General features: G+C 38.3%; 1 protein-coding gene across 1 annotated transcript in view; it reads right to left on the bottom strand.

Moving 5' to 3' along the window:
• Positions 1–4,423: 4,423 nt before the first annotated feature.
• TRPM1 (transient receptor potential cation channel subfamily M member 1) overlaps positions 4,424–22,903 on the bottom strand; it is an 85,370-nt gene continuing 66,890 nt past the window's right edge. The window contains exon 26 of the mRNA XM_032835937.1: positions 4,424–6,386. Coding sequence (XP_032691828.1) covers positions 5,114–6,386 — 1,273 coding nt within the window. The 3' untranslated portion in view covers positions 4,424–5,113. The remainder of the gene's footprint in view (positions 6,387–22,903) is intronic.

Below are 22,903 nucleotides of genomic sequence, written 5' to 3'. Positions count from 1 at the left end.
AGACAAATGGCCCATGTTCTTCAACAGATAGATATAAGGAAGAGAAAGGAATGGGAGAGAGAAAGTAAAAAAAAAAAAAAAAAACCAAAACAGAGCAAAGCTCAATTATAGTGCTAAAGGACATTCAGGTGATGAAGCTATAATGAAATGCAAATGTGATTTTTAAACATGTCTGCAGAATTTTATTTTGTTTTATTTCAAAGATATATTTATTTATTTGCGAGAGAAAGTGCAGTGGGGAGAGAGGGGCATAGAGACTCTCAAGCAGACTCCATGCTGAGCCCAGAGCTAGACATAGCTCAGTCTTGTGACCCTGAGATCATGACCTGAACCGAAACCAAGAGTCAGATGCCTAGCTGACTACACCACCCAGACGCTCCATGTCTGCAAAATTCTAAACACTCCTCCCTCTCCTTGAGTCTGGACTGAGCTTAGTGACTCACCTGTAACCAAGAGAATGCAATGGAAGGGACTCTGCATGGCTTCTGAGACTAAGTTATAAAAAGCAATGACATTTCTCCTTGCTCACTGGGATACTCACTTTTGGAGCCCTGAACTACTATGTAAGAAATCTGATTTCTATGAGGCTGCCAAGCTGTGAGAAAGCCCAGGCCACATGCAGAGACCATGCATGTGTCCTCTGGTGAATAGCGCTAGCTGAGATTCAGATCACAGCTGACAGACAGGATCCACTCCCGGACATGTGAGGGAAGATGCTTCTAGATGACGCCAGCCTCCAGCTCTTGAATCACCTCCAGATGCTGAATCTTCTCAGCTCAAATACCATGAAATTGGGGTGCCTAGGTGCCTCAGTTGGTTAAGTGTCTGCCTTCGGCTCAGGTCATGATCTCAACGTCCTGTGATCAAGCCTCATATTGGGCTCTCTGCTCAGTGGGGAGCCTGCTTCTCCCTTTCCAGCTCCCTTAGGCTTGTATTCCTTCTGTGGCTATCTCTCTGTGTCATAAATAAAAATAAAATCTTTGGGGAAAAATAAAACACACCACGAAATAGAGACACTGATATGCTCTCACCCATTTGCACTGGTTTGCAGGAGCTAATTGTCAGCATTTTTTCCCAAGTCTGCATTCAGCGATGTCACATGTAGCTTGCAGTTGGTCATGGTAGGAGGATTTACCTCATGAAAATCAGCAAAGATTACAAATCAGGGGAATTTCTCTGTGCCTTGTATGAATTCCTGACCCCCAAAATCCATGAGCACATAGGTGTTTTAAGCCATCTAGGTTCTGAGTAATTTTTTTCTTTACAACAAGGAAATGACTACTGTAAATAGATAGTGGTCACTTTTGTGGGGAGGAAGATGACTGAGATTGGAACTTCTGAAACTTCTGGGGTAGCTGGATATTCTATGACTCTGGGTGGTGGCTATAAAGATGTTCATCTTAAAATAACTCAGTCATATTTGTTTTGTATGATTTTCTGTGTCCTTCATAATAAAAATTGCTTTAAAAGTCTTTTTTATGTTGGAGATAGTAGGGTGATGACTTCATTTGTGTTTATTTCCAATATATCTCTGGCAAAATGCATTTTTAAAAAGATTTTTATTTATTTTTAAATTTTATTTTTTCAGTGTTCCAAGATCCATTGTTTATGCACCACACCCAGTGCTCCATGCAATACGTGCCCTCCTTAATACCTACCACCAGTCTCATCCAACCCCATACCCCGCTCCCCTCCAAAACCCTCAGTTTGTTTCCAGAGTCCCCAGTCTCTCATGGTTCATCTCCCCCTCTTGATTTACCCCAATTCACTTTTCCTTTCCTTCTCCTAATGTCCTCCATGTTATTCTTTATGCTCCACAAGTAAGTGAAACCATATGATAATTGACTCTCTCTGCTTGACTTACTTCACTCAGCATAATCTCCTCCAGTCCCGTCCATGTTGATAAAAAAGTTGGGTATTCATCTTTCTGATGGAGGCATAATACTCCATAGTGTATATGGACCACATCTTCTTTATCCATTCATATATTGGAGGGCATCTCGGCTCTTTCCACAGTTTGGCGATTGTGGCCATTGCTGCTATGAACATTAGGGTTCATATGGCCCTTCTTCTCACTACATCTGTATCAAAAAGATTTTATTTTTTTAAAAATTTATTTCAGAGGGAGAGAGAGAACAAGTGAGAGAGTACAAGTGGGGAAGGAGACAGAGAAACAAACTCCCCACTGAGTGGGGAGCCTGATGCGGGCTCAATCCCAGGACCCTGGGATCATGACCGGAGCCAAAGGCAGACGCTTAACTGACTGAGGCATCCCGGTGCTCCTAAAATGCATTTTTTAAACTTTTTAAAAATGTAAGCTCTGTGTACAGTGTGGGGCTTAAACTCATGACCTTGGGATCAAAAGTTGCATGCTCTATCAATTGAGTCAGCCAGGTGCCCCCAAAATGCATTTTTTGATATGAAATAACTCTAGGACAATGCTTTGAGTTAAATTTTAAAGTCCTGAAACCTAAATTGTGTAAGCCTATAGGAGCCTCAAAGTGATGCCATATATATTCAGAAAATAAGCAATCATATAGTCTCAAAGGAGAAAGCCACTTATCATGAGTTCAATTCTTCTTTCCTCTTGATCAAAGCAAAAAATGAGCTTACTTTCAGCTTATACAACTATCATAACATTTATGAGTGTGCCAGAATTTATGGGATATGAGAATAAAACCTTCTTAGTATGCTTCTTACTGTGTCTTACATAGAACAGAAATAGGCTTATGATTTATTTAAGACAGTTTTTAAAAAATTTATTTATTTATTTGAGACAGAGAGAGAGAATAAAAGAGAGTAACAATGAGCAGGGAGAGGGAGAGGAAGAAATAGACTTCCTGCTTAGGGATACCAATGTGGGGCTCAAACCCAGGACCCCAGGATCATGACCTGAGTTGGAAGCAGATGCTTAACCCACTGAGCTATCCAGGCACTCCTACTAAGGCAACTTAATATTAAATGCTTTGAACATACACAGTGTTCCTATCTTAATTGTATTAGATATTGCTAGATTTGATCCAACTGGATATTAGTTCCTAACATGTACTGCTCCTTATTTAGCAAACTTAGAATGACAGAGTAATAATAATATCATAAGCCCTACATTAAAGGGCCTCAATATTTGAGCTGTATTGAGATGGTAGAGTGCGTAGACATATAGCATGATTTCAGGTGTGCAAGAAAGTCCCTGCCCCAGGTTCTGGAATTCCACCATTATAACACACTTCCTTGGGTCTGTCAGACCAATATCTAAAGGAAAGTATCACATCCCTTTTAGCCAACACCTCTACAGGAGGGAGGTGTCTCAAATCTCATGAGACTTAAGGGAATGGACTTGGTCCCATAGCAAGGTAAGAGAGACCTCAGAGAGAGAGGGGAGGGGAGCTGTGAAGGGAATGGAGAACAGGGAGTTGCAAAGATAAGCTTTGCCTTCACACCCACTCTGTTGAGCCGTCTTCGGTTCTCCAAGTTATTCTGAGAAATCTTTTTTTCTAGAACGTGGCAAAGGGCTGAAAAGTTTCTTGGCACAAAAAGAAAGATTTAGGAATGAGGTAAAATGTAATGGGTTAAGCATTGGGTCAAATAATGCGCAAAACAGGACTGATTCAACAGTCTCAATGTAGCAGTAGCTTTATTTATTAAATAAATGTTATCATTTCTTACATTTCAAAGCCCCATCATCCATGCAATGGTATCTTTTGCTTTTTGATCAATTCACCCCGGTTCAGGGATTCGAACCTGATTATTAAAAACTTCAGTCTTACTTAGTTGTTAACTATTTCTGATCACTATCTTTATAACTAACATAACTACGTAACTAGCATAACTACAGGGAATCTCTCTCTCTCTCTCTCTTCCCTTGCCAGTTTATGACAATGTGACAGCCTGAGTCTCACATGAGAATGGGTGTAGTGGTTATTTTGTGATCATCCCCATTTCTGTCTGACATGCTTCCCGCCATGAGACACTTCACTAAAGTAGTAATAGGCATGTTACTTCAGGCATGAGGCTGGCCTTCTCTGTGTGCTCCCAGACTCCTTGAGTCCTCCCAAGAGATGCCATTGTGAGATAGTAAGGATCCAACTCTTAGCCTCTATGAGTGTTGGTGCCCTCTGCATTAGCCAGAGAAGATCCCTTTCTGCCCCTCTCTGCCCCTGTTTGTATAGTCAAGAGCCGTGGGGCTAGGGGTGGTATTAAGGGTTCTAGAGAGTGGCTCCTGACCTGAGGATGGGGGCTCAGTAGTCTGAAAGGTTTTTGAACTTATAATTTGAAGTGTGAGACCCTGTATTCTCAGCCATGAATGGTCTCCGTGATTCTCAACAATTCGACCTTCATGATGTTTCTTTCTGGTTTTAGCCACAGCTTTGCACAAACCATTGAATAGGCAGAGGTGTTTGTGTTTGCTATCGGGGACTCTATGACAACAGGAAAATGCACACTGGATACTTTATTTTTACGCATTAACACAACTCCTGGTCACCCTAAACTATGACAGTGTGATCTTTGACATAATAGTGTATTTTTGTTTCCACCGTGTCATTGTAAAACATAAAACATTGAAACAGAAAACAAAGACCCATAAAAAATATGATGCCGATGGCTTCTTTCCACTTCTTACTTCTTGCACTTCACAATTTTGTTTTTCTTCTCCCCCTTCTTTTTTTTTTTTTCACGTTTGCTTTCTCTTTAATTTTTCTTTTTACATAGCTGTTTACTCCTTTAGTAACCTACTGGCGGCACCCAAAGGCATTTCTTAGGCTACTTGGTGGAAATAAATAACGAGAAATAAAGAGGTTGTAGAATCGTTTACCGATTAAGCAATTTAGAGATTGCCTAACAAAGAGATTGTAGAATTGTTTACAGATGAAGCAATTTATCTCAACTGGAATATTGTCACTTTCATCTGATCCTACTCCAACTAAAAACAACCTAAGTTTACTAACATGTGCTAGCAAAATATGACTTTATGTTTAGTGCATTGAATTTTACATCTTATGTCCAAATTGCCGGACAGTTTTAATGAAAGTGTTTTCAGAAATTGATGCTATTTAGATGACCAAGATGGTAGTCATCAGTGGATTCGATTTAAAGATCAAAGAGACAGAACATGTCAACATGCAGTTTCTGTGGAAGTTTTCTCTTGCCTGGCCTTCTGTTCTTCTGTTGTAATCCCAGACACAACTGCCAAGTTACTTACACTGCTGGCATGTCCAGGTCTGTCTAGTTTGTCCTGACTGGCTTTGGCTTTCCTAGGGTGGCCGTGTAAACTTTTTGACCTTAAAGATGAGAACCCCAGAGTTGGGTCAGGTTTCACAGACAGTAAGTTTTCCTTTTTGGTTCTGTCAGGGACAGCTAGAGATAAATGAGAGATCTGAGAGGTTGCTTCAGACACACAGTTCTCATTTTCCGTGTCTGCGAATTGTTGTGTATGCTCGGCTTGTCTGGCCGCTTCTGACACAATGTAAGGGATGTCGGTACTGCGAGAACGTGTGATCTTTCGAACTTGATATTTCCATTCTGTCGTCCACCGTGGAAGTGTTGAGGGGTTCGCTGGGTCCATGATTGAACTGTACTCTGTGCTGCAGGTGTTAACCCCGCTGACCGGCTTCCGACCGCGGGAATACACAAAGCTTCTGGACTTGGTTGTTTTACAAGTACGGAACATTTCCTCAGGGTGATAACGCATCAGCTTTGCTTCTTCCAGGGGATAGGAAATTGTGCCTTCTATCTGGGTTGTTTCCACTGTGAGCTGAGGGTTTTGAAAATCTGATTTGTTCTGTCCATGCATAACATCTGGTTGATTTACACTTGGGGGAACAGTTTCTTCCCTTTCAGAGTCGGCCTGCCTTCCATCATCTTCGGCTGCAATCCCAGTGTCTGGACCTAATTTCAGCTCTGAAGAGTTCTTGACGTTGTCTAATGCAAGTTGACCGCAGTCTGGTGTTGCTGGCGGGCTTGTGCCGGATAAAAGGTGAAGGCTGCCTTGACGCTCTGGTACCAGATGCATTTTTGACTCCTTCTCTTCCTTCATTCGGAAGGAACAGGCTTTCTTCCTGAATCCTGTCCCCGGTGGCATGGAGAGAGAAGCATCCTCATACAGCAACTCCTCACCATTGAAATGGTATCTATACATGCTGTAACCATCGGCGCTGTTGATACTGCTTTGTCTTAGAAGATAAGTAGCATCACATTCGGAAGAAGCTCGGGACCGGGTCTGTATCAGGTCGGATTTGTCAATTCCTGCGAGATTTTCAAGAGCATTCACCATTCTGCTAGACAGTTCTTCCAGCTGAGAAAGTCGAAGGTCAACAGTCTGTAGGGAAGTTTTCATAAAATTTTCTCTTTCGTTGATTTCTTCCAATCTCATTGACATGTTTTCGACTCTGGGGAACACAAAGGGATAGAATTATTACGCTGAGATTAACTAATTATTAAAAACAGAACTATAATGTTATCATTGTTACTTTATTTTCTGGTCTTTTGGGAATCATGGAGCTCATTGTCATGTTTTCAAACTTCATACTACTCCATACTTCAAACTACTAAAAATTACTGTGAGGAACATCAGAAAGTAATAGAATTATGGTTAATACATACAGTGAGTACTATTTACCATCCATGGCTCTAAATGTTTTCTGTATTCATTAATAAGTACTTACTGAGGCACTATTCTAGGTTGGTTTAATCCTTATAACAGCCTCATGAGGTAATCGCTGTTATCATCGTCCCCATTTTAATGAGGAAATCAAGTCATCATGAAAATAATTTGCCCAAGTTCACATGGCTGGTAAGCAGTGGGGCGGTACATTTGAATGCACACAATCTATTTTAACATTTGCTTCAGCCTTTGTCTCTTAGAGGCATATCACATTGCCTCTGAGAATAAAAGAAGATACTAGCCCTTAGGTTTTTGAGGTTTGATTATAGCTGCCAGCAATTAATGGTTATAATGATAAAATTAATTAAAATCCTTATTTGAAGTTCAGGGGATTCAGAAGATGAATTGTTGGTAATTAAGTACAGATTATCAGATGGTTTACTTAAGGGACAAAAGGTCATTTAATTATCTGAAGAATACCACTAGCTTTAAATTGCTCATTATATTTAATAATTAGCATTCCCTTAATGGGTTTTTTTTTAAAAGACCATGGTAGATTATAAATATCTGCAGTTAGATTTTTAACTCCTAGAAGATCAGGCAACAATTTATGAAACCATAATGTTGTCTGAACTAAAGCCTGCTGGAATAGACTAGGTTTTATATTTCAAGAATGTGTACAAGATGAACTTTTTCAACTGGTTCTTGAAATTTAACACTAAGAGGTAGTGAGGTATGCTTTGGACCTAGCACTGCCTTCTAAAAGTTGGATTTGGGGCACCTGGGTGGTGCAGCTGGTTAAGCGTCTGACTCCTGATTTTGGCTCAGGTCATGATCTCAGGTCCTGACATCAAGTCCCTCCTCAGGCTCACATTCAGTGGAGAATCTGCTTGGGATTCTCTCTCTCCCTCTCCCCCACTCACAGGTGCATGTGTTCTCTCTCAAATAAATAAATAAATCTTTAAAAATAAATAAATAAAAGTTGAATTTGCCTCCCAGGATGTGATGGGGGTGGGCAGTGGGGATAGGGCTCTGGGCCGTCTGAACCAGGGGTACGGTGGGCCATTCCAGTAAGTTCTTCCCTGGATGAAGACCGATATTTTGGTCTGATTCTGTCATGCCTGGGTTTTCTCCCACCTTCTGATCCTGTCTTAGAAACAAACAGGCTGTCTCTAGGGTCACCTGGTTTGCACTTAGTCTGTTTCTAGCAGGTCCTTGCTACCTTCTTTACACATCCTTCTAAATCCTTCCACCTGTTTTCCTTTCTTTCTTCTTACCCACTTCCTGAGCTCCAGCTGCTCTTTTCTGCACTAAGTTTCTGCTCTACGACCATGTCTCCTGTTCTTTCCTCACTCCCTGCTACCTCTGTGGTTACCTTTCCCTATATCCTGCCAGAGCTGCTTTTGCCAATGCTATGCTTCTGTTGGCCACATTGACAGCTGCGCTCTGATGTGTGGGAGGGTCTTGGGCTTCTATTCTTAACTTTTTTGTGTGTGGGGAAAAGACTATTTATATGTCCCCTAGGAAACCACATCATTTGAGCAGGAAGGGTCTGGCTTCCTGGAAATTTGCCACCAGGAGGACCAAATTCACTGTGTATGAGAAGTCCTGACTTTCGTACCATAGACACTACACCTTCTAAGGGTTCTCTTTCCTCTTGCATTTCGGGGACCAACAGAACTTTCACTATTAATTTACGTGACTTCAAGTAAGATTTGATTTTCTCTGTGAAATGTCATGTCTCCTTGTTCACTTCAAATCTGTTTTTCTCGAGGATTCCTTTGATGTTAAAATCCACAATGTCCTCTCTAAAGTCAAACTTGAGATCCTCTAACAAATACTACTTTAAAAGATAATGCAGGGGTGCCTGGGTGGCTCAGGGGGTTAAGCTTCTGCCTTCGGCTCAGGTCATGATCTCAGGGTCCTGGGATCGAGCCCCACATCTGGGCTCTCTGCTCAGCAGGGAGCCTGCTTACCCACTCCCCATGCCTGCCTCTCTGCCTACTTGTGGTCTCTCTCTGTAAAATAAATAAATAAAAACTAAAAGAGAGAGAGAGGGAGGGGAAGAGAGAGAGAGAGATAATACAAACTCTATCCAAACTCTGAAAAATAAATATACTGGTAAAATATAGATAAATAGCTCTCCTTTCGAATCTTCTATAATTCTCTGCCTATGTTTTTCCTGTGTTACCTAATTCAGATAATAGCACGGCCAGCCACTCATACATAAAAAGGAAATTTGCTATTTGTGATAGTGTGGATGGACCTAGAGGGTATTATGCTCAATGAAATAAGTCAGACAAAGAAAGAAAATTCCCTATGACTTCATTCATTTGTAGAATCAAAAAAAAAAAAAAAAAAGAAAGAAAGAAAGAAAAGAAAAGGAACATGTGAACGAACAAACAATAAAGCAAAATAAGACCCCTAAATGCAGACAACCAACTGGTGTTACCAGAGGGAAAGGGGAACAAGGATTGGCAAAATGGGAGAAGGGGGGTTTGTGGGAGGTATGGGCCTATGGTTATAGAATAGGCCAAGGAGATGAAAGGTACAGCATTGGGAATATAGTCAGTGGTATTACACTAGTGTTGTGTAATGACAGATGGTAGCTACACGTGTGGTGAGCTAAACATAAGGTAAAGAACTGTCAGATCACCATTGTATACCCACACTAATGTCACGCTGTGTCAAACACACTTCAGTAAAAAAAAATAATAATAAAATAAAAAAATAAAGAAATAAGAAGAAGTCATCTGATGCTGAAGTCTCCCTTACTGCACTCAGCCTCCCTACTTCTCTAGCTCCCCAGTCCCCTGCATTGAATAAACTGCCAAGCTCCATAGTGGGACTCTTCTGTGGGTGTCTCTAAATCTCCTCCCTTTCATACTGTCACTCTCTTAATAGAAACTGTGAAAGAACCAAGGTTCATGACGTGGCTTAGATTAAGAAAAATGATCAGATGCTTATTTCAAGCCTATAAAAAGCTACAGCATTGGAGACAAAGTTTAAATGCTTATATCAAATCAAGGGACATTGGATTGAGTTTTAATTTTTTTTTAAATTTTTTAAAATATTTTATTTATTTATTTGTCAGAGAGAAGGAGAGAGAGAGAGCACACAAGTAGGCAGAGAGGCAGGCAGAGGCGGAGAGAGAAGCAGGCTCCCTGCCAAGCAAGGAGCCCATGCAGGACTTGATCCCAGGACCCTGGGATCATAACCTGAGCTGAAGGCAGTGGCTTACCCCACTGAGCCACCCAGGCATCCTGGATTGAGTTTTTATAGTATGTGTGAATGGAGTAAGAAATAAATGAATTTAAGGTCACTTATGTCTGGAATGATGAACGAAAGAGATGGATAATAAGCCATCTTCTATGCTAGCCATATTTCGTGACTTCCCTCAATTACTTAAGATGGTTCACAAATCTTGACATCCCTAAAAAGAGTGATTTCCATTTCAGATGTAGAAAGACAGACTAGCTAGGAAACACTTTGACAAGAGTCCCAGATCTGTTGATATTCTGAGTGGCAGGAAAACACACAAGAGAAATCTGTCATTTCTGTAGAGCTTGTAGCAAAACATGAACTTCCTTACTTTTCTAAGTCTTAATTCTACTTTCCTTTCAGCAGGGAGTGAAATATTTTTTAAGTATAGCACAGACTACAAAGGTATTCTAAGGCTAAGCGATTTGCTCTTAAAGACATATTTCTCACATGCCATATTTTTAATTTCATATTTTCCTTTTTAAATTTTCCTTTAGAAATTTTCATATGGTAAGTCAACTGTTTTTTTTTTTTTCTGGCATTCAGTCGTATGAATCACTGAAGCATTGTGTGACTTCAAGATGTCACATGTGTTGATACATTTATATATGGCAATGCGATTACCACTGTAGTATTAGCTAATGCCTGTATAATGTCACATAATTATCCTTTCTTTTCTGTGGTGGGAACAATTAAGATCTAGTCTTTTAGTAATGCTTAAGTTAATAATACAGTATTTTTTTTTTTTTTACTCTAACCACTATGAGGTACATTAGATCTCCAGCTAGTTGCAAGTTTATACCCTTAAACAACATATCCTCAATTCTCTTGGTAATCCCTGGGTAGGCACCATTCTACTCTGTTTTTTTAACTTTAGCTTTTTCTGATCTCACATAGACATGATATCATATGGCATTTCTCTTTCTCTGTTTGACGTATTTCATTTAAGCATAATGTCCTCAAGGTCACCCATGTTGTCACAGATGGCAGGGTTTCTTTGTTTCTCATGGCTAAGTAATATTCAATTGTATATGTAAACCATGTCTTCTTTGTCCATTCATCTGTTGTGGACCCTTGGGCTGTTTCCATAGCTTGGCTGTTACAAGTAATGCTTCAATAAACATAGGAATACATCTATCTCTTGGATGGCCTGTTTTCATTTTCTTTGAATATACACCCAGGAGTGGAATTACTGGATCATCTGGTAGTTCTATTTTTAAATTTTTGAGGAACCTCTATATTGTTTAACATAGTGGCTGAACCAATAAGTTTTCATTTCATACCTAGAGAACCCAGTGAGTATATTAGCTTTATAAGAAACTGCCAAACTATTTTTCAGAGTGGCTGCACCATCTTATAGTCCCACCAGCAGCGTAAGAGAGTTCCATGAGCTCAGGGTCTTTGTTGGCCCTTGGTGTTGTCAGTATGTTTTTATTTTAACTATTATAATATGTGTGTGATCTCATCATAGTTTTAATTTGTGTTTCACTAATAGATAATAATGTTGAACATCTTTTTTTTTTAAAGATTTTATTTATTTGATAGATCACAAGTAGGCAGAGAGGCAGGCAGAGAGAGAAGGGGGGGGGGGAGCAGGCTCCCTGCTGAGCAAAGAGCCCAATGTAGGGCTCCAACCCAGGACCCTGAGATCATGACCTGAGCTGAAGGCAGAGGCTTAACCTGGTGAGCCACCCAGGTGCCCCTGTTGAGCATCTTTTTATGGGCTTATTTGCCAAGACTAAGTCTTCTCTGGTGTGTCTATTTTCATCTTTTGCCCATTTATAAATTGGGTCATTTTCTCCCACATTATTGAGTTTTGAAGTTAGAAGAGTTATAGAAGTTTAAGTTCTGGAAGTTTAAGACTTCCAGTATGTTGTTCAATAGCAGTGATAGAGTGGACATCCTTGCCTTGCTCTTAATTTTAAGGGAGAAACAATTTAGCCTTTTACCAGGTTAGCTGTGGCTTTTTTTTTTTTTTTATAAATGCCATTTATCAGATTGAGGAAGTTCCTCTCTGTTCCTTGTTTTCTGAGAGGTTTCTGTCTCTTTTCTTAATTTCATTTTATTCTTTCTTTTTCTTTTTTTAGAATTATTTTTATTAACATGTAGTGTATTATTTGCCCCAGAGGTACAGGTCTGTGAATCATCAGGTTTAAACATTTCACAGCACTCACTATATTCTTTCGTTTTTTTAAAAAATCAGGTATGGATGTTGAATTTCATGGAAATAATTTTTTCTTCACCAGTTGGTATTATGTTTTCTTTAAACTGTTATTATAGTGGATAGCATGGATTTTCAAATATTGAACATCCTTTCATTCCTAAGATAAATCTTACCATTTGTGGCTAGACTCAACTTGCTAATATTTGTTGTGAAGTTTTGTATCTATGGTCATAAGGGCTAGTATCCTATAGTTTTCTCTTTCAGTTCTTTGAATTTTGTGTCACGGTCATGCTGGCCTTAGAAATAAGTTGGGAAATGACTATATCATTTACTGTAGATCTTATAGTGGTTGATCTAGGAATACAAAGTAGATAGTAACATTTCATAGTCTACTTAGCTTCAATATTTTACCACTTCAGTTGGATATAAAAACATTACCACCATATGGGTCCATTTTCTGTCCATGCCTTCATGCTTTGGTTGTCTTAGATATTACACAGACACATATTGAAAACCTGAACATTCCTTCATTCCTGATGTCCCAAGTTTACTTCTGGTATAGGTTATTCTGTCTGAAGAACTTCTTGTAGTAATATTTTAGGGCCCAACTCCTAAAATGAGTTCTCTAAGAAGGTCTTTATTTCATATTCATTCCTGAAGAATTTTTGTTGGATATAGAATTTTGGGGTTGATAGTTATTTCTTCAGCCTTAGAACCATGATGCTACTTTCTCCTGGCCTTCTTGGTTTCTCACAAGAAATCTGCCCTTATTTAAATAGCTGTTCCATTATAACTTATAAATCTTTTTTCTCTGGATGCTGTAATTTTTTTTTTTTATTTTGTCTTTTGTTTTCAGAAGATTCTAACATGTACCAAGGTGAGGATCTCCTTGAATTATTCCTGTTTGGTGTTTGCTAAATTCTTTTAACATGTAAATTTGTGTCTTTCACCCATTTGGGAATTTTTCAGTTATTATTTCTTAAAATATTATTTTCTGCATCACACTTTCTCTCTTCTACTGAGACTCTGATGGCACAGTGTTACACATTTAGTTCCACAAGGTTCCTTCCCCCCCCAGTTTATTTACTCTTTTTGGCTCAAATTAGGTAATTTTTACCTATATATTTGTCTTCAAGTTTACAGATTCCTTCCTCTGTCATTTCTGTTATGCTATTGAGCCTAGCCAGTGGAATTTTAATTTCATTTATTATATTTTTCAGTTCTAAACTTTTCATTGGTTCTTCTTTTATCTTCCATTTTTCCTGAGACTTTTATTTTTCAATTAGTTTCAACGTTCTTTGCAATTTTGTTCAAGCATTTTTATAATAGTTACCTTAAAGTCTGTCAAATAATTCAAACATCTGCACTACTTTGACCTTGACATTTATTAGTTTTTTTTTAACCCAGTAAATTAGATTTTTCTGAATTCTTCATATTCTAAGTTATTTTAGCTTATATCATGGATATTTCAAATCTTATGTCATGTGACATAGTCTTGTTTAAATCCCATGACAGATTTGATATTTTTCTTTTAGCAATTGATTGACCTGGTTAAGCTCAAGGTGTAAGTTCCACCATGACTTTTGTTGGCTGTGATTCCAGTTGCAGTTCAATTTTCAAAGTCTTGGCAGTGCCTTTGAAATCTGTGTTTGTACAGCCCAGTGATCAGTTTGGGACCTTGATAATTGTCTATTCATTAGTTCAGGACTCAGTACCTTTGAGATCTTTCTTCTTTTTTAATACAGGCATTCACTATTATAATTATTTTGAGTACCACTTTTGCTTCATCCTATAAATTTTAGTTATTTTGTGTTTTCATTTTTATTCACTTTGAGGTATTTTATTTCTTTTTAAAAATGTTTAAATTGTGGTAAAATACATATAATATAAAATTTACCATCTTAACCATTTTAAAATGCACATTTCAGTGGCATTTAGTACATTCACACTGTTGTGCAACCTCAAAGTACTTTCTAATTTCCCTTTTGGTTTCTTCTTTGACTCATTGGTTATTTAAGACAGTGTTGTTTAATTTTCATATATTTTTGAGTTTCCCAAATGTCCTTTTGTTATTAACTTATCATCTCATTTCACTGTGGTCAGAGAACACACTTTGATTAATTTCAATCTTTAAAAAATTTGTTTAGATTTGTTATATGGCCCAACATAGGATCTATGATCTATCCTGGATAATGTTCCATATGTTCTTGAAAAGAATGTATATATATCCTGCTGTTGTTGAGCAGTGTTCTGTTAGGTTGAGTGGGCATATAGTATTATTTAAGTCTTTTATGTTTTTATTATGTCTGTCTAGCCACTTAGGTGTTCCACAGCTATACTAATTTTGATAACTATTCATGTGGAATATCTTTTCCCACCCTTTTATTTTCAAACTATTGTGTCTTGAATCTGAAATGAATCTTTAGAGAGAATGCAGTTAGATTGTGTTTTTAAAAATATACAGTCTGACAGTCTTTTTGTCTTAATTGGAGAGTTTAATCCATTTATATTTAATATGATTACTGATAAGGAAGAATTTACCCTTATCATTTTAGTGTTTGTTTTCCACATGTCTTATGCCTTCTTTTGCCCAATTCCTCCATTGCCACCTCTTTCTGTGTTAAACAGACATTTTTTAGTGTACTATTTTAATTCCCTTTCCATTTATTTTATTATATATATTTGAGTTATTTTCTTAGTGGTTGCCCTAGAGACTACAATGAACATCGTAATTTATGACAATCTAATTCAGATTAATGTCAATGTAATTTCAATAGTATACAAAAATTTGCCCTTTTAAAGTTTATTACTTCTTTCTCTACTTTATGTTGTTGTCACAGATTTCATCTTTATTTGTTCTATGCCCATCAGTATAGACTTGTCGTTATTGCGTTCTGCAGTTATTTTTTAAATTATATAGAAAATAAAAAGTAGTTACAAACAAAAAATATACTTATAATGTCTTTTATACTTACGTAGGTATTTACCTTCACTGGTGCTCTTTATTTCTTCATGTAGATTTTAGTTACTGTCTGGTGACCTTTCATTTCTGCCCAAAGAACTCCTTAGTATCTCTCCTAGGGCAGGTCTAGTAGCAAATAAAATTCTTTCAGTTTTTTCTATCTAGGAAAATCTTAATTTCTCCTTCATTTTTTTGAAACACTATTTTGCTATATACAGTATTCTTGGTTGACAGTATTTTTCTTTCAGCACTTTAAATATTTCATCCCACTGCCCACTTGCTCCAATAAGAAGTCAGCCTTTTATTTTATTTAGGATGTTTTGTATGTGATGAGTTCCTTCTTTCTTGCTGCTTTCAAGATTTTTTTTCCTCTGGCTTATAACACTTCGACTATGATTTGAATAAGTGTGGATGCCTTTGAGTTTATTTTACTTGGAGTTCATTGAACTTCTTGTTTATGTGTAGATTAATATTTCTCCTTAAATTTGGGAAATTTTTGGCCTTTATTTTTTCAGATATTTTCTCCCACTTTCTCTTTTGTCTCCTTCTGGCACTCCCATTATGTGTATGCTGTCATGCTGACAGTGTTCCACAGTTCTCTGAGACTCTGTTCATTCTTTTATATTTCTCTTTCTTAGACTGAATAATCTCAATTGACTTATCTTCAAGTTCACTGATTCTTCTGCCTGCTCAAATCTGATTTTGAGACTCTATAGTAAAATTTTCATTTTAGTTCCTGTATGTTACAATTCCAGAATGTCTGTTTCCTCCTTCTCCTCCTTCTCTCCTGCTCTTTTTCCTCCTCCTCCTTTTCTCCTTCTTCCTCTTCCTCTTCTTCTTCTTCTTCTATTCTTTCTTTTTAAAAATATATTTTCTATCTCTTTATATTCTCCATAAAGTGAGACATCATTCTCATTCCTCCCTATAAATCTTTAGTGATGGATTTCTTTAGCTCTTTGAATGTGTTAACAGTAACTGATTTAAAGTTTTTGTCAGAAAGTTCAACATCTGGAACTTCTTAGGGCCAGTTTCTTTGAGTGCCTTTTCCCCAGGTGTGGACCATACTATCTTGCTTCTTTTCCTTAAAACTGGGCATTTTGAGTAATAGAGCACAGCAATTCTTGAAGTCAGAGTCTCTCTCCTCCCCAGGGTTTACTATTGTTGCTTCATTTTGTGGTAGTTGTTGCTTAGTTAGTGATTTTTCTAAAATGATCCTGTAAAGCCTGTATTCTTTGTTGTGGGTGGTCACCGAAATCCTGTTCTTTTAGCTCAGTGGTCAGCTGATGATTGAACAAAGATTTCTTTAAATCTTTGGAATAAAAAAATTCTCCTAGACTTTGCTGAGGGACTCTGTGCATGCACATCTTCGACACTCAATCAGAGTTTGCATCTTTGTCTTAGCCTTCACTTCCTGTTTGCACAGAGCCTTTAGGTAGGCTAGAATTTGAAGCTTTCTGCCTTATCAGGTATTTTCTGAGCATGTACACAACCATATGCACGCACAAGGTCTTCTAGATTCCCAGGAATATGTCAGAGCTTTTCAAAGCCCTATGGACATCGCATTTCCCAGCCTTTTCTCTGAAGCTTTTTGGTTAGTCTTGTTTGCCCCAAATCTATTATTATTATTATTTTTTTACCTCAGGGAGTAGGGACTAAAACATTTGCCTGTAAATGTTTTTGAAAAATGCCCTCTCCCCATCTCCACCTCTGGCTAGCAGTTTTAGCCCTTGGCTAGTTCCAAGCCAGGGGAAATTAAGACAAGCCTTTGAGCCAGACTTCCAGGGAATCACCAGATCAGTCAAAACAGATAATTACAATTCTTTGTGGATGGGGTCCTTTTTGCTTCCACTGGTACCAGGAATTCAGGCTATTATTTTCATGATTGCCACTGAACTGAGGAGTGGGGGATGGGACTAGGCAAATTGAAATGCCACAAATCTCATTTAAAAAAAAAAAAAAAGATTCAGCTATGTTTCTTGAGTAAGCACTCCACAAATGGTTGCAAGCCATTGGTTCATTTCCATCTTTCTAAAAAATTTGATTCTGAAAGTTTTGCCAGTTTTATGGAGGGATGGAGTCCAAGAGTTCCTTACTCAATCATTTTTTGTTCACTTTGTCTCCCTCAGTGCTTTAGGTATGTTAATAAGGAGCAGAACCACACACACACACTCACACATGCTTGCACACACACATACACATACAAATACAGTTTGGGGGTGAGCTCTAAAGTTCATAAGCAGCCTCATAGTGTTACTTTCCCAATCTCCTCCCTCTCTATAATCTGCTTGGTATTTCCAGTACCCTGGAGCTCCCTCTTTTCAACATCTAATCAGAAATCTGGGGCTTTAATTAATCCATTCTGCCTGCACTTCCACAACTTCCAGGGCCAAGTGGCAGGAGGATAGAGAGAAAACAAAAACCCAAAATTGGCTCCACTTTCTTGGTTTTTGATGAAATATGTAGGGACTTTGCTAGAGCACTGGATCTCCTACAACTGACTCAGTTAGGGGAAAAATAGGAAGGGAAAGAAGACACTTTTGGAATAAGCAGGATGAAGTCTCAATAATTTTTCCTTAATATTTAAAGAGATACGACCTCATGTTATACCCCAGGCTGATAAAGAAAAAAAGTGTTAGTTGTTAGGAATAACTTCTTTGCCTCCAATGGCTACTCACTCTAATCCAAAACAATAACACAGGTACTCAATCATGCTACTCCTAGCTTAAACACAGTAGCAGCTTCTCATAACATTTAAGATTAAAAGCCAAATTTTATTGCAATGATGGGTACCAAGGGTATGTTAAAAAGAAACCTTATGGCTGCCTGGGTGGCTCAGTCAGTTAAGCATCTGCCTTTGGCTCAGGTCATGATCTAAGGGTCCTGGGATCAAGCCCCGCGTTGGGCTCCCAGCTCGGCAGGGAAGTTTGCTTCTCCCTTTCCCCTCTCCCCCTCCCCCCATTCATGCTCTTTCTCTGTCTCTGTCTCTCTCTCAAATAAATAGATAAATACATAATCTTTAAAAGTAAAGGAAACCTTGTAATCTCCATTGATAATGTTTCTGTGATAGAAACAGTAGCACTACCTCAGTATTATGTAAAGTGCCACATAAATGCAGCTTCAGGTTTTCTCTTCCAATTCCATAGAAACTCTTAACTTCCTTCTATAAAGATTACTTTTTATTGGGACACCTAGGTGGCTCAGTCAGTTAAGCATCTGCCTTTGGCTCAGTTCATGATCTCAGGGTCCTGGGATTGAGCCCCCCATCAGGCTCATTGCTCAGCAGGGAATCTTCTTCTTCCTCTCCCTCCCCACTGCTTGTGCTCTCTCTCTCTGTCTCAGATAAATTAATAAAATCTTTAAAAAATATTTCTGGTCCTTATATACACTCAAGACTTTTCAGAATGTGTCCCCCATCCTCCCTTTCTGTTTCATCTTGTTCTTCATCCTCCAATTTGCTTCACAAACATTCCATCATCACCAAAATGGAAAAATAAAATTCTCCTAGAACTTGAGAACCCCAAATGTCAGGGCATTTGGTGACCTCAGTTTGAAAAAACTTGTTCTAGAACTTGCTACCTCTGATGTTTGTAGAACCAGATGAATGAAAGCTGCCTTGGTGATGCCAGGGATCCCAGCCATTGTATATAAAATTATGTTGTTGCCCTGGCTTCTACTATTATTTAATTAGATTAATATGACCACATTGTTTTTTTATTTTTCAAAATCATATTCATTTTATAAAAGAAGTCAATATTTGTCTTTGAGTATTTCAAATCATTTGGTCAAGTCCCTTGTAACTATTACTCTAGTATGACAGTATTTGGCTCAAAAGGACTATTTCTTTGGATGTTAAGTATTTTTACAATACAAATGCATTTTCCTAGACTGAAATACTGATGATTTCTTATCAGGTCTATCTATTTTTGCCAGTTTGAATTCATGGCTTCTCATAATTATTTATGTGTTTGGATTTACATATACATCCCATAAGTAGCTTCACTAGGCTTTTTTTTTTTAATTTAAATTCAATTAGCTAACGTACAGCAGTACATCATTAGCTTTTGATATATTGTTCAACAATTCATCAGTTGCATATAACACCCAGTGCTCAGCCCATCACTAGTGCTTCTCTAGGTTTTTATTTCACACACTGTGTTAGCATTTACTTCGCAGTAAAAATTCTCCCATTTAGAATATTATTGAGAAGAGCCAGAAGGCCATTTTTCTAACTACCAAACTTCTGAGTTTTGGTGGGCAGGTCAGAACAAATTGTGAGGAGTAGGCTTTTATATCAGAGGAAACTAGAACCAAGTGGCATCTACAAACTGGCTGGGACCAACGTGATCATTCTCCTGTCTTTGAATGGAATTTAAGTTGCTCTTGACTTACAACAATATTTTCCCCGCCTTTTACTACTTAATGTGTATCTCTTACTAAAATCCTGGGAGCCCAGACCCCAACTTGTTTTATCAGTCCTAGTTCATAATAGTAGCATTTGCCTCCCTCACCTGTTTGATTCAGAGATTAGTACAGATCGGTCTACAGGGTTTTCTGTTAAAATTTTGGCCACATCCCAATGCCCTCATCAGTCTCCTAATCTGGGCCCGTATATATTCTACTTGTTTTGTAAATTCAGAAAGTTAGAGATAAGGGTACCAAATTAACAACTGACATTGCATATCAGGACTTTGTTTTCAAGAAAAAAGAAGGGCTATGGAGGATCAACATTTTGTCAACTTCAGTATTCTCTTTGAGATGTGGCCATATTCATGTTAGGGATGGAGTGCTCCGGCATCCCCACCAGTGGCAATAAACAACATCAGCAAAGGCAGCAAAAACAACAGTGGTAGCATGATAGTGTTGTGTTGTGTGTTACACAATTAAGTGAAATTGTGTAAATGAAAGCACTCTGGGGGCACCTGGGTGGTTCAGTGGGTTAAGGCCTCTGCCTTCGACTCGGGTCATGATCTCACGGTCCCGGGATCGAGCCCCGCATCGGGCTCTCTGCTCAGCGGGAGGCCTGCTTTCCCCCTCTGTCTCTGCCTGCCTCTCTGCCTGCTTGTGATCTCTCTGTGTCAAATAAATAAATAAAAATCTTAAAAAAAATTTTTTTTTAAAACAAAACAAAAAAAAAAATGAAAGCACTCTGTGAGGTATGAATGCTATGCAAGTGTACAATAACATGACCATGTGAAGGGGGTGTGATTGCAAATCTCCAGATGCTTTCATCATTATCTTCATATATCTGTTATTTAGGATATTTGGTTTTGGACATTGTACTACTAAACTTGAAAGGAGCTTAATGAAAACACAGTTTTTGTTGTTGTTGTTTTATTTTTTTTTAAAGATTTTATTTATTTATTTGACAGGCAGAGAGGCAGGCAGAGAGAGGGGGGAAGTAGGGCTCACTGCTGAGCAGAGAGACTGATGCGGGGCTCGATCCCAGGACCCCGGGATCATGACCTGAGCCGAAGGCAGAGGCTTTAACCCACTGAGACACCCAGGCGCCCCTGTTGTTGTTGTTTTTAAAGCATTGTAAATAAAGTTTTCCATTTCATTCAACTACTAGGTAAAACAATATATAAATGTGTGGCTCTTTGTAGTAACTTCCAAGAGAATACCGATAGACAGCATAACTCTATTGGAGTTTCATAGACTCTTATTTATTAAATATAAGGTCAAAATTCATGTTTTCATGGTAAAAGTCTCTCGTGTATTTTCTAAGGACAGAACTTAGATATTTGGAGTTTTGTAGCATGGTAGTTACCAAAACCTGTTTTATGTGCCGTCATCTTTTCATGTGCAATCATTACCCTTCACCTGTAAGGCATCTTATAAATTATATGGGAACGTTCCCTTAATGATAGAGCTCAATGTTAACCTAAAAACAATGTTAGTGGAACAACTAGATCCAGTTTATACTTGAAGAAACCCATGTTTCAAGGTCCCATGGTATTCTATATTGAGTTCTAAGACTATTCTTACCCTGTAATTTTATTCCAGGTCTACAGATCACAAACTTGTTTCATCCAGTCCAAATTTTATATCCAGCTATTTTAATTTCCATCTTTGTATGAGGCTGCCTTTTAAGTTTAGTCATTACAGTGAGAACACTCAAGATGGAACCTGGTTGTGCTTACTTACAGGGTTTTTATATATGAAAGACTAAATGAAGAACAAGACTTAAGTCTTAAATCTTTTGGCTTTCTCATTGTTTTTAATAAACAAAATACTGAAGACTTATAAAAGAATATTAAGCTCTCTAGGATCTTAACTCTAGGCCACATCATTATATATACCAACATGGCCATATTTCAGACCTCCTCAGTTTCTAGAATTCAACTCATCTAAATCAGTGGACTTTTCTGGCTATATTCCACTTTCTGTTCAGGCAAGACTCAGGTCAGCCACTCATTGAAGCTCTTAATAATATCCTAGGTTCTCTTTCCCTTACTTTTGGATAGAAGTGCCAACTCTACTCCTTCCTCTATTGCCACTAGGACTCCACAGCTGGGCAGGGAAAAATGGTGTCTTGAGGCAGTGTAAAATGTTTATGCTACCATTTGCAAACACTAACATCATTTGTGGTATCCCCATTGATTAGTTCTCGGGATCACAGGTCCCTTTCAGCCTCCCTTTTGCTATGCCCCATCCTTCATTCACTAACTGCATTCTTGCCCTGGGGCTGTAGAGAGTCACTGATGAAGGTCATAGGAGTCACCTTGACTTGGCCCAATACAAAGTCATATTAGCTAATTTCATTACATCCCAAATATTCCTGCTGAGCAATCGCTTGGCTGGCTCCTTTCCTATCACATGTCCCCTAAAGGTGAACTCGAATCCTCCTTAGAAGCTTTAAGTCTGTAATATTGCTAGGGGTACTCTTTCCCCATTCTTATCATTCCTTCCTTTGCATCTAGACTTTCTATTAGTGTAAAACTCTTGGCCTCTCTCCAGTCCTTTATTTATTCTTGAGGAGGACTGATTTTCTGGTTGGAATTTGGGGACCACGACACCAGCTTGCTTTTTTTTCTCTCTCTTTGAGAGCCAGCTGCCTGAAGAGAGCATGGGTTCTCACTTTGTTTTGTTCATACGGTAAGCTTCGTGGGGAAAGCTGATTCTGCCTGTGAGAACAGAGGTCTGCAGGTGCCTGTGACTGAGTGGCTATGGCTAATTCTGGCTAATTCTGTGAATTTGGCAACAACTGAACCACATCCTCTAGCACCTTTATTACTAGTAAAGCCAATACTATTTTTATCTCTATCTGCCTGATATCTGCCTCTGTCCTTGAATTGGCTCTCAAAGGTCAGGTAAGGAACAAGATTGTCATTCACTAGACACATTAAAACTCCCACATTTAATCCCAACCCTTCCCCATAATACAAGCAACTTTGACTCCTATTAATTTCTACATCAGAGGAATTACCCACCTCCTTTCTGAGGCTCATCTCTCTTTCAGGTCTTCTTCTACTGACTATCTCATTTCTCTCCTTCTTGTCTTTCTTGTTATGATCTCTGTTACCACCGTCTCTACTTGATTACTTGGGAAAAGGATGCCAAATAAGATCTCAAGACCATGAATTGCTTCGTTCCTAATCAAGCCTAGAGGAAACCCAACACCTTAATCCAGATCCACAAATATGACAAGAAACCAGTTGACCCAGAGGTTTTGGGGGGAATCCAAACCTTCTATTATAGGTTTGGCTAGTCTAAGACCTATAGATGCTTAAGTATAAGACCAACAACATTTAAAATGTATGATTTATGAATTATAGCCTACATACTTGAAAATATCATACATGCAAAATGAAAGTTCATTTAAGTGGAAGATATGAATGAAGAAGAGGTAATAAGGAGGCAATGTGCACCATGTATTCCAAAAATCTATAATAATATACTTGTTTTAATTAAATAT

Source organism: Lontra canadensis, unplaced genomic scaffold (assembly GCF_010015895.1).
Source record: "Lontra canadensis isolate GAN:19392208 unplaced genomic scaffold, GSC_riverotter_1.0 scaffold89, whole genome shotgun sequence".
Taxonomy (NCBI): Eukaryota; Metazoa; Chordata; class Mammalia; order Carnivora; family Mustelidae; genus Lontra; species Lontra canadensis.
The sequence above is the reverse complement of the archived record's forward strand: the minus strand, read 5'-3'. Positions and strand labels throughout refer to the sequence as shown.